The 12,918-nt window shown below is 40.1% G+C and overlaps 1 protein-coding gene across 13 annotated transcripts in view; it reads left to right on the top strand.

Moving 5' to 3' along the window:
• Positions 1-12,918, top strand: part of SPECC1L (sperm antigen with calponin homology and coiled-coil domains 1 like) — a 114,393-nt gene that overhangs the window by 65,183 nt on the left and 36,292 nt on the right. For 12 of the 13 annotated variants that reach the window (XM_073312791.2, XM_073312790.2, XM_073312799.2 and 9 more), the window contains 3 exons: positions 1,117-1,200; positions 3,380-3,536; positions 12,136-12,238. In XM_073312791.2, coding sequence (XP_073168892.1) covers positions 1,117-1,200; positions 3,380-3,536; positions 12,136-12,238 — 344 coding nt within the window. Of the gene's footprint in view, positions 1-1,116; positions 1,201-3,379; positions 3,537-6,712; positions 7,062-12,135; positions 12,239-12,918 lie in introns of those variants that run through there. The other variant, XM_073312801.2, reaches the window with a different exon arrangement.

Genomic DNA, 12,918 nt, shown 5'->3' on the forward strand with positions numbered 1-12,918 from the left:
AGAATTTGATTTAAAATTTATTTTTTAATCTAAAAGTTAGATCAAAATGGGGCTTATGTTTATACAAAATCCATTTTATTGCTATTTATCTTTTTAAGAAATTAATTTTTCATTGACTGCCAGTGTGCAGAACTAATCTTTCATCATTTTAGTGTTTAAAGCAGTTTCTTACTATTATGCATGGGATGATAAAAGGTGTTGTTATGACGACGATGGATTTGAATCCATAGATAGGGGCCTACCAAATTCATAGTTCATTGTAGTCAATTTCATGGTCACAAGATGTTAAAAATCGCAAATTTCATGATTTCAGATATTTAAATCTGAAATTTCACAGCATTGTAATTGTAGGGGTCCTGATCCAAAAAGGAATGGGGGTGGGGTGTGTTTTTTTTCACAAGGTTATTGTAGGTGGTTTGTGATACTGCTACCCTTACTTCTGCACTGCTGCTGGTGGGTGCTGCTTTCAGAGCTGGGTGCCTGGCCAACAGCGACCGCCCTCTGGCCGCCCAGCTCTGAAAGCAGCCCAGAAGTAAGGGTGGCCATACTGTGACCTTCCTAAAATAACCTTGCAAACCCTCCCTTCCCCCTGCACAACCCCTTTTCGGGTCAGGACCCCCAGTTTGAGAAATGCTGGTCTCCCCCGTGAAATCTGTGTAGTATAGGGTAAAAGCACACAAAAGACCAGATTTCACAGTTCATGACGCGTTTTTCATGGCCATGAATTTGGTAGGGCCCTATCCATAGAGGATGGCCGCAATCTACTTTAGTAGCACCTCCTACTGCCTGACTTAGCACACGCCAAAACTACTCCATAAGACAGAGGTTCTTGCCCAGCCTTGTGTTTACAAGCTTCATTATAGCAAATCATGGCAGCAGTCTATTAAGTGGTGTTGTGGAGGGATGGTTAGGATGGCTCCATGGTGAACTTTATGGTAACGGACAAACCTTCGGCCTCCTTGTAGGCAGACATATAATCAGTTATCTAACACAATAAGCTAGATGAACTGATTCTATAATTCATAAATGACCATCATGGTCTCCGCACTGATTGCATCCCTACAACTGAAATCTGCTTTAGTGACGCATCTGGTTATTTTTTTTTCCTCTGAGAAGAACATTTGTTGAGAACTTCCTCTACCAGCAGACCAGCCTCATTGCCAAGAGTACCTGCCATGGAAAGTGCCAAATCTATTTCAGGTAATAACTTGTATCTAGTTGCCTGATAAAAGCAGGAACCCCCTTTTTTCAGTGCTGTAGTTACATGCCCAATCTACTGGTTTTAGAGAGAATTTCTGTCTTGTGACTGATAGATTCTATAACCACTTAGCAGTTGATGTATGCAAGCACCACTTGCTTATTTGGAATTGTTTATTTTTAAATGTCAAAGTCTAATCTTACATTTATACATGAAAAAAACATAAAAGCCCTTGATAAAACATTCAGACCTATTAGATCAAACAGAACTGAGCAGCTTAACTCTGTGGAACAATTTCCTCCTATGGCATATTTTAATAGTTGTGCGTATACACTAGAACCAAGATTCATGCATGACTCATCTTCAGCCATCCAGGAAATAAGTATTGCTCTATAACCGTTCTTCTCAATGTTGCACAGAATTTTGACTCGCAAGGTACGCAGAAATGTTTGTTACTAGTTTTTAGTTTTTACCTTTTGGATACAAGTTTTTTAAGTGATAAAATAATGGCAGTACACTCAGACTTCTGCCTTATCTAGCTAATTTAATAGACAGCAGTTTAATATGCCTTTCATTATTCTTTTTTAGGTGTGTATATATAGGTCTTCTCCCATTGCAAAGAATTCCATCCAGCTTATTTGTTTTAAATATGAGACTGCTAGGTTTTGTGGTAGCATATTATCATACATTAATACATGAAATGGTTGCTAGAAAGCATTTAAACGTACTCCTTTATATGTCACTATGCAAACTTTGTGCTAACCATATAGGGGAAGTGAATGTGTTTGTAATCATTTTTAAAATTATGCTTCCAAAACAGAAAATATTTACATGGGCCACCAGTATCAGTGTCATTTAGTTTATATAGAAAGTAGAGTCCATGCTAATTTGAAGTAAAAAAACAAAAGTAACAACAAAAACCAAACCCTAGATTAATAAAAACAAACCTAAGTACAATATAAAACCATGTACCTATTTTTAAATTCCAATGGATATTTTTAAACAAATCTTCCCATGCAATATGTGCAGCACATATGTTGCATCACTGAGAACCTGGAAGTGGTTCAGGATACAAACAAAAAGTGGGTCTGAATATGTTCTTTTTACCATCCAAGTTGAGAGAGAGATGTAGAAAAGCAAGTAAATAGTATAAATGGTAAAAAGTAAATTGTATTTTTAAAGCTTTCAATCTTGTGACATAGGTAAGAAAATGTATTTAAAACAGGATTTTCAGATGTCTTTTAACCATCCAAAAGACTGATATTTTGTAATTTTTATTTCAATGTCTTCCTAATTTACTGTGTAAAGTATTTATAAATTAACATAGTCCCTGATACCAATAGAAATTAAATCTCTCTGGAAGTATTTGGAGCACTTCATATTTTTCTGTCTTGCACAGATGCAATCAGTAGCTTGTTTGCAAGTTTAGGAAGCAAAACTCAGCTTCCCTACTTTTATTTAATTAGAAAGTACTCTATATAGAAGAAGAACATGCTACTACACAGCCATTCTGAGTTTTGACATACGTTCAGGATGTGGTGTTGGTACCAGCAGGTGAAATGCAAACTGTTTGCCCTGTGGTAAATCACTCTAGCTTCTTTCTGTGTAAAGTAACGGATCGTCTTGGTCACTTTGTAATTAAAATTTTCATCAGGCAAACTTATAGCAGTCCATACTGTTCCAGGGTGTTACATGGGTACTTTTCATTGTTAATAAGAATCTCCCTCTGACTACTGATAAGGCCAGCTATCACAGCTAATAGGATTTCTTCTTCACATCATCTGACAACTTTCACTCAGGTGCCTGTTTTATTTTACTGAACTTTTAATAAATTATAAATTATAAACAAATTATAAAAAAAACCAAAATTCTAACCTCATAACTACTTTTGCATGGACCGTAAGAAAATATAATCGTTTGGTTTTATGTAATGTCTCCCCTACTCAAGACATTCCAAGACTGTTAGAGAGATGGCATAAAGTCATCCACTCAGCAAATTGCCCTTGCTTCAGGTAAAATTTAATCATACAAAACTTTGGTAATTTTAGCAATTTACTCCTTTCCTAAAATTCTTCACTAAGGGTGAAATATCAAGAATTAAATGATATAGGCTTGTGTTTTTCTTGCTTAATGTGGGGTTATATATTTGTTTCTAGAGCTTTTGAATTTTCCCCCATTCAGTGTCTAGACGAAGTAGTGAAGAAATCAAACGGGACATTAGTGCACCTGACGGAGCATCTCCAGCCTCTCTCATGGCAATCGGAACCACCTCACCACAACTCTCTCTCTCCTCCTCTCCTACAGCATCTGTCACCCCTACAACACGAAATCGAATAAGGTACAACCCATTATTACACAGTATGTTTTTAAACCAGTATTAATTTCAGAGCTGTGAAACACCATACTATGCAAGCATAGAATTTAGTCCGAGCATTAAACACCAACGTTTGACTGTTGTCTTTGCAATAGTGCTCTTTGGTAACCTCTGGAACTTCGCGTAGACTCTTTGTAGCACCATAAGGCATGATGTCTTGGGAAGACAGGTCCCAGGACACTTAACGGCTTAATGGGTCGATATGAACACCTTAAAAACTCCACCAGGAAACCAACAGACAGCCAGGACAGATCTCTGAGCTTTGAAGTTGTGTTTGTAGTGAGAAACTACATTTAACAAGTGACCTGTAACATTCTGAACCAGCCTCAGTTTTGCGTTAATTTAAGATTTGGCTCCATGTAGAGCATGTGGCAAAGGTATAAATCATCCTACTGATGCTGATATTTTTATATTCATTTTTATCGTGCCTTCTGTACAAGGACTCAAAACGTTTTTTAAATATCAAGTCTTACAACACACGTGAGCTAAGTACATTTCACAGGTTGGGAAACTGGTCCACAGGTTAAATGACTTTTCCCAAGATCACCTGACAGTAAAACGTCTCATCGACAAATAAATAAATACATACATTATAACACTGAGAAATTGTTTGCTGCTCTGGACATTATCCAGAGCAATGATTTCACTGAGATTAATTGAGGCGTACTTCAGCATAATGCCAGTTTTAGTCATTGATTATGTGAAGTTCTATGCCTATGTACAGTTTGTCCATTTAATTTACAGGTAATTTACAAATAACACTAAAGAAACAGACCTCTTATTGGCAGTCCCACATTTCGATTTTGAGTAAGGGTAAAAATTTCACTAACGTTTCTACATGAATCTTAACCTCTGAAGATTTACACGTGCACTGTTTGCAGACCAAAAGTTGCAATGAAAGCATGCGATTATAAATAAGGCATAGATGGAGAATGGCCATCACAATAGCACAACTGCTCTGCGTAAGTATGAAGTAGCGTGCTCGGCCCTGTAGGAAGAAAACCTGCTGCTATTAGAGCAGTGGAGGGCAAGTATAATGAAAAATAATTGCCCCATGGGAATCCTCTTCAGAAGAGAGCTGCTGTTGGGTTTTTAATATGTTGTGCGTCGCTTGCAAAATTTTGTTATAGGATTTAAAATAAGGATTTTAAGAAAATCAGCCTTTGCAAATTTACACAATAAATATAAACCCCTGGATTCCAACCTGAAACCATAAATCAGTTCTTTGATTTGGAATACAGTTGGCCTAAGATATTCATTTTAAGATTTATATCAATCACAATCCATTTCTCATTGTCTCCCTACAATTCATTTTCATTTGTTTCCTTCCACACTGTTTTCATAACAGTAAGAACTTGATATAAACCATGTGCCTTACTGGAATTTGGGAACAGGCTGTACAGTTCCCTCATGGCTACCCAGCATGCTTAACAGGAAAAGAGAATTTTGACTCAGGTTCCTTATATGTTGTCACAAATCTTATAGGGCGTTATCTCCATTCTTTTCTTAAATTATAGTGGCATTGCATAATCTTCATTCTAGTGTGAAAACACAAACTCCAAATTAATTAACTTAAGCAAGAATGTGGGTTGCTAAAGCATGTGCTGATCTGGAGATATCAGAGAAAAGTTAATTCCTTAAGACACCAGTCTAACAGCATAGAGTCATAGAAATGTAGGGCTGGAAGAGACTTTTTGAGAAGTAAAGCCTAGCCCCCTGCTTGCACTGAGGCAGGACCAACTCAACCTAGACCGTCCCTGACAGGTGTTTGTTTAACCTGTTCTTAAAAATCTCCAATGATGGGTATTCCATAGTCTCCCTTGGAAACCTATTCTAGAGTTTAACTACCCTGCTAGTTAGGTTTTTCCTAATATCTAACCTAAATCTCCTTTGCTACAGATTTAAGCCCCATTACTACTTATCCCTCCTCCAGTGGATATGGAGAACAATTAGTCACAGTCCTCTTTATAACACCCCTCAACATATTTGAAGACTGTTAGCAGGTCTCCCCTCAGGCTGCTTTTCTCAAGACTAAACATGCTTAATGGTTTAACCATACCTTATAGGTCAGGTTTTCTAAATCTTTTACGTTTTTGTTGCTTTCCTCTGGACTCCATCAATACGTCCACATCTTTCCTAAAGTCTGGTGCCCAGAATTGGACACAGTACTCTGGCTGAGGCCTCATCAGTGCAGAATAGAATGAGACAGTTACCTCCTGTCTCTTATATACAACACTTCTGTTAATATACCCCAGAATGATATTGGCCTTTTTGACAACAGCATCACATTGTTGCCTCATATTCAATTTGTGATCCACTGTATCCCCCGGTACTACCACCTAACCAGTTAGTCCCCATTTTGTAATTGTGCATTTTATTTTTCCTTCCTTAGTGAAGTACTTTGCACTTATCTTTATTGAATTTCATCTTGTTGATTTCAGACCAGTTCTCCAATTGGTCAAGGTTGTTTTGATTCTAATCCTGTCCTGTAAAGTGCTTGCAACCCCTCCCAGCTTGGTGTCACATGCAAGTTTTATAAGCATACTCTCCACTTTTATTCAAGTCACTAATGAAAATATTGAATAGTACCAGACCCAGGACTGACCTCTGCAAGCAGAATACAGACCCTGGACTTCAGAAAAGCAGACTTTGACTCCCTCCGGGAACTGATGGGCAGGATCCCCTGCGGGAATAACATGAGGGGGAAAGGAGTCCAGGAGAGCTGGTTGTATTTTAAAGAATCCTTATTGTGGTTACAGGGACAAACCATCTCCATGTGTAGAAAGAACAGTAAATATTGCAGGCGATCAGCTTGGCTTAACAGTGAAATCCTTGCTGATCTTAAACACAAAAAAGAGGCTTACAAGAAGTGGAAGATTGGACATATGACCAGGGATGAGTATAAAGATATTGCTCGGGCATGTAGGAGTGAAATCAGGAAGGCTAAATCACACCTGGAGTTACAGCTAGCGAGAAATGTTAAGAGTAACAAGAAGAGTTTCTTCAGGAATAGTGGCAACAAGAAGAAAGCCAAGGAAAGTGTGGGCCCCTTACTGAATGAGGGAGGCAACCTAGCGACAGAGGATGTGGATAAAGCTAATGTACTCAATGCTTTTTTTGCCTCTGTCTTCATGAACAAGGTCAGCTCCCAGACTACTGCACTGGGCAGCACAGCATGGGGAGGAGGTGGCCAGCCCTCTGTGAAGAAAGAAGTGGTTCGGGACTATTTAGAAAATCTGAAAATCTGGACGTGCACAAGTCCATGGGGCCGGATGTGTTGCATCCGAGAGTGCTAAAGGAATTGGCGGATGTGATTGCAGAGCCATTGGCCATTATCTTTGAAAATTCATGGCGATCGGGGGAAGTCATGGAAGACTGGAAAAAGGCTAACGTAGTGCCCATCTTTAAAAAAGGGAAGAAAGAGGATCCTGGAAACTACAGGCCAGTCAGCCTCACCTCAGTCCCCAGAAAAATCATGGAGCAGGTCCTCAAGGAATCAATTCTGAAGCACTTAGAGGAGAGGAAAGTGATCAGGAACAGTCAGCATGGATTCACCAAGGGAAAGTCATGCCTGACTAATCTAATTGCCTTCTATGATGAGATAACTGGTTCTGTGGATGAAGGGAAAGTGGTGGACGTGTTATTCCTTGACTTTAGCAAAGCTTTTGACACGGTCTCCCACAGTATTCTTGTCAGCAAGTTAAAGTAGTATGGGCTGGATGGATGCACTACAAGGTGGGTAGAAAGTTGGCTAGATTGTCGGGCTCAACGGGTAGTGATCAATGGCTCCATGTCTAGTTGACAGCCGGTATCAAGTGGAGTGCCCCAAGGGTCGGTCCTGGGGCCGGTTTTGTTCAATATCTTCATTAATGATCTGGAGGATGGTGTGGATTGCACCCTCAGCAAGTTTGTGGATGACACTAAACTGGGAGGAGTGGTAGATATGCTGGAGGGTAGGGATAGGATACAGAGGGACCTAGCCAGATTGGAGGATTGGGCCAAAAGAAATCTGATGAGATTCAACAAGGACAAGTGCAGAGTCCTTCACTTAGGACGGAAGAATCCAATGCACTGCTACAGACTAGGGACCGAATGGCTAGGCAGCAGTTCTGCAGAGACGGACCTAGGGGTGACAGTGGACGAGAAGCTGGATATGAGTCAACAGTGTGCCCTTGTTGCCAAGAAGGCCAATGGCATTTTGGGCTGTATAAGTAGGGGCATTGCCAGCAGATTGAGGGACGTGATCGTTCCCCTCTGTTCGACATTGGTGAGGCCTCATCTGGAGTACTGTGTCCAGTTTTGAGCCCCACACTACAAGGAGGATGTGGAAAAATTGGAGAGTGTCCAGCAAAGGGCAACAAAAATTATTAGGGGTCTGGAATACATGACTTATGAGGAGAGGCTGAGGGAACTGGGATTGTTTAGTCTACGGAAGAGAAGAATGAGGGGGGATTTGATAGCTGCTTTTAACTACCTGAAAGGTGGATCCAAAGAGGATGGATCTAGACTATTCTCAGTGATAGCAGATGACAGGACAAGGAGTAATGGTCTTAAGTTGCAGTGGGGGAGATTTAGGTTGGATATTAGGAAAAACTTTTTCGCTAGGAAGGTGGTGAAACACTGGAATGCGTTACCTAGGGAGGTGGTGGAATCTCCTTCCTTAGAAGTTTTTAAGGTCAGGCTTGATAAAGCCCTGGCTGGGATGATTTAGTTGGGAATTGGTCCTGCTCTGGGCAGGGGGTTGGACTAGATGACCTCCAGAGGTCCCTTCCAACTCTGATATTCTATGATTCTATGACTCCACTAGATACGTCCTCCCAGTTTGACACTGAACCACTGATAACTGCACTTTTGAGTGTGGTCTTTCAGCCAGTTGTACAACTGTTTTACAGTAATTCAGCTAGACTACTTTTCCTTAGCTTGCCTATCAAGTTAAATATGACCCAGTATTGGAGTCTGATTCTGTTTGTCTCTTAGTTCTAAAGTAAATACAGTGTATATAAGAAAGTTGTTTTCTTTAATATAACTCTTCATGAGATTGGCATTTATGTCTAAATATACTTATTTCTTTTCTTGTTTAGCATAAGTAGCTAACACATTTCAAGGCACTATTCACTTTTCAAGGGGCCACTTCACCTTGAATGGTCCCTTGAAGTGTGTTGACTACTTGTGCTAAACAATCTGTTCCACCTTGTATTTAGCTGTGACACTGAGTATCTTTCCCAAACCTGAAGAAGAGCTCTGTGTAAGCTTGAAAGATTGTCTCTGTCACCAACAGAAGCTGGTCCAATTAAAGATATATCTCACCCATCTTGTCTCTCTAATACCAATGTCTGGCATTTGAGTTGCCTGATTCTGAACAACTTTACAATTTTGCATTAGGACTCGATATTACAATGACTATTCTAAGAAACTCTCATTTTCTTAAATAATTATTTTGACATTGGAGCATAATCTTGTTTCTTCTGAAGCTAGAGTTCATTGAACTATTACATGGCATGTGGAATTAAATTAGATCGTCAAGTCATGTAGAATAGTCATTTGTACTGAGGTATTAGTGCACGAAATTCTGTGAAATTCAGATTTCAGGATTTTTTTTTCCAGCAAGGCTTGTGAAATTGATACATTTCAGCTGCTTGTCTACTCTTGTCTACTGTAGCACTTCAGTGTAGATACTACCTACACCAATGGGAGGAATTCTCCCATCACAGTTGTTAATCCACCTTACTGAGAGACAGAAGCTAGGTCGATGAAAGAATTTCTCCGTCTACCTCATGCTGTCTACACCAGGGATTAAGTCAGTGTAGCTCCTTCTTTCAGGGGTGTGGATTCTTCACACCGCTGAGAGATATAGCTGTACTGATGTAAAATTCTAGTGTAAACCAGGTCTATGTCTGCAGGAGTTCCACTGGAACATTATTTTCTGCTGGGGTTGAAATGGCTGGTCCTAAAGAACACAGAGCCAAGGATTAAATAATTAGTATACGCTAGCTGTGTTTGAAAGGCAGGTGTCTGGAAGGGGTAATTTTTTGTAGTACTGACATGGGGATCTGAGAATCTTATTTAAATATGCATAGAATTATTTAAAAATAATCCTCCTTTACCATGCACAGAGTACTAGCTAGCCATAGCATTATTTTTCTTCTAAATAGAGAACGTTAGGATTAACTGCAAAATCTTTTTTGAAATATCCCTACTTCTGCTCATTAAGCTACTTAGAATGCATAACACCTCATAGAATCATAGAAGATTAGGGTTGGAAGAGAACTCAGGTGGTCATCTAGTTCAACACCCTGCTCAAAGCAGGACCAACCCCAACTAAAGCATCCCAGCCAGGGCTTTGTCAAGCCAGGTCTTAAAAACTTCCAGGGATGGAGATTCCACCACCTCCCTGGGTAACCCATTACAGCGCTTCACCACCCTCCTAGTGAAATAGTTTTCCTAATATCTAACCTAGACCTCCCCCACTACAACTTGAGACCATTACTCCTTGTTCTGTCATCTGCCACCACTGAGAACAGCCTAGCTCTTTGGAACCCCGCTGCAGGTAGTTGAAGGCTGCTATCAAATCCCCCCTCACTCTTCTCTTCTGCAGACTAAACAAGTCCAGTTCCCTCAGCCTCTCCTCATAAATCATGTGCTTCTGCTCCCAGTGGTTTTTGTTGCCCTCCGCTGGACTCTCCAATTTGTCCACATCCTTTCTGTAGTGGGGGCCCCAAAACTGGACACAATACTGCAGGTGTGGCCTCACCGTGCCGAATAAAGGGGAATAATCACTTCCCTTGATCTGCTGGCAATGCTCCTACTAGTGCAGCCTGATATGCCGTTAGCCTTCTTGGTAACAAGGGCACACTGTTGACTCATATCCAGCTTCTCGTACACTGTAATCCCCAGGTCCTTTTCTGCAGAACTGCCACTTAGTCGGTCGGTCCCGAGCCTGTATCAGTGCATGGGATTCTTCCATCCTAAGTGCAGGACTCTGCACTTGTCCTTGTTGAACCTCATAAGATTTCTTTTGGTCCAATCCTCCAGTTTGTCTAGGTCACTCTGGACCCTATCTCTACCCTCCAGCATATCTACCTCTTCCCCCATGCTGAACAAAACTGGCCCCAGGACAGACCCCTGGGGCACTCCACTTGATACCGCCTGCCAACAAGACATCGAGCTGTTGACCACTACCCATTGAGCCTGACAATCTAGCCAGCTTTCTATCTACTTTATAGTCCATTCATACAATCCATACCTTTTAACTTGCTGGCAAGAATACTGTGGGAGACCATATCAAAAGCTTTGCTAAAGTCAAGATATATCACGTCCACCGCTTTCCCCATATCCACAGAGTCACTTATCTCATCATAGAAGGCAATCAGGTTGGTCAGGCATGACTTGCCCTGGGTGAATCCATGCTGACTGTTCCTGATCACCTTCCTCTCCTCACAGTGCTTCAAAATGGATTCCTTGAGGACCTGCTCCATGATTTTTCTACCTAACCCTTTTAGTTGCATAAGAAACCCTTTATTACAGAAAGACTTACTGCAACTACAGAAATGTGAATTTCAGTAATAACACTATTAATGTAGCAGTTTCTATTTTGAGCAGTGTGATTTTTAGTCTAATAAAACTATAATATTAATAAAAGTATAATATTTATAATTCAAAATTGTCATGAAAACATACCAGCCCAGGAACAGTTTTTCCTCCTGACCTTTATCATAGGGAAAAAATGAATATTTCTTCCCCTCCCGCCTCCCAGCCAAAAAACCCTTCCTCTCCCTGGGTGAGTGGGCAAACTCAATTTTTCAAGGCTTTCAGTATCCATGTTTGTCTTATTCCTAAATATACCAAAAATTATGCATTACTTATGGATACTGAGGGGCCTATATCTATAATAGCACTTATTGGGAATTGGACACCATTCCATTACAAGTAAAGTAAATAATAAACATTGCCTGCATATAAAGTAGACCAGTGAGACTATCTCTTTGAGCATGTCCCTCCTACTGAAAGCTCCAGATCTTGAGACAGTTTGTTAGCAGTAATTGAGTGCTATTAATATTCAAATTTCTTGCTCTTTCAAGGTTATATGCCTAATCAGCCATGAGATGCAAAAGAGATACCATCAGTTCATTGTTGTAAAACACAAATTAAAGTTGTTTAAATTAGCTTATAGTTCAGGTGCGTGGTGGTGTAGTCTAGCACATTAGCTTAATATTATGAACTCTTAGAAAAAATCTTGTTTGTATATAAAGGAGGCTTTAATTTAAAATAAATTAATCCTAAAGTGAGTGGTAACTGACTGACACCAGTGGTGAAAACACCAAAAGGTCTTAATACAGTCACAATCAGTGTCTTTGTCTGATCAGTATGCACAGTGATTGCTGGTGGAACAATTGATTTGATCCCACTTCACAGGGAAAATTTTGCAGGCTTAACTGGGTATATTCCTCCTTCAGACAGCATTTTGAGCCTTATTCTTCTCACTGGGATGGGTACTCACTTTGCTAACAGTTATTGCAAAAAGTGGTGTGATATCAAAACTTTACTGTTTTTCCTCTACTCTCAGGGAAGAAAGGAAAGACCCTTTATCTGCTCTTGCAAGAGAATATGGAGGTTCCAAAAGAAATGCCTTGCTGAAGTGGTGTCAGAAGAAAACCGAAGGATATCAGGTAACTCCAAAGCTGTTTAATACTGCACACTCTTATTACAACACATGAAAATCTGCCAAAGGCACAAACCAGATTGCTCCACAGTTCACTGCATAGATCGCAATGAAACTGGCATGTGCTGTACTTTCTTACAGGAACACATGCTACAAGTCCTAACCTAACTAGCATGAATAGTTAGTCACTTTTCAGCACAGTGCAAATGTGGGGGGTTTGGGGTGGTTGTGTTTTTTTTTAAGAGAACCATCTGACCTTCCATTGAGGCACTTTTAAAACAACTATCATACATATTACACATTTGAAACTCAGATAAAGGAGTAATAATTTAAGGCTGATAAAGACTTTAATATCCAGATATTCAGAGTTCACTCTAGATTTCCATCTGACAAATACAGCTAATGTAACACTTTTGAGTTTAAAAGTTAATTATTAGTAAGTAAACAGTGAGGTTCTAAGGACGTGTCTACACTTAAAATGCACTCTGCTGTAGCGCTTCATTGCTGATGGGAGAGGTTCTCCATTGCTGTAGGTGATCCACCTCCCTGAGAGGCAGTAGTTATGTCAACAGAAGAATTCTTATGTCGACCTAGCGCTGTTTACATGGGGACTTGGATCAGCTTAATAATGCCGCTCAGGGTTGTGGACTTTTCACACCCCTGACTGTCGTAGCTAAACCAACCTAA

This window comes from Lepidochelys kempii, chromosome 15 (genome assembly GCF_965140285.1).
Source record: "Lepidochelys kempii isolate rLepKem1 chromosome 15, rLepKem1.hap1, whole genome shotgun sequence".
Taxonomy (NCBI): Eukaryota; Metazoa; Chordata; order Testudines; family Cheloniidae; genus Lepidochelys; species Lepidochelys kempii.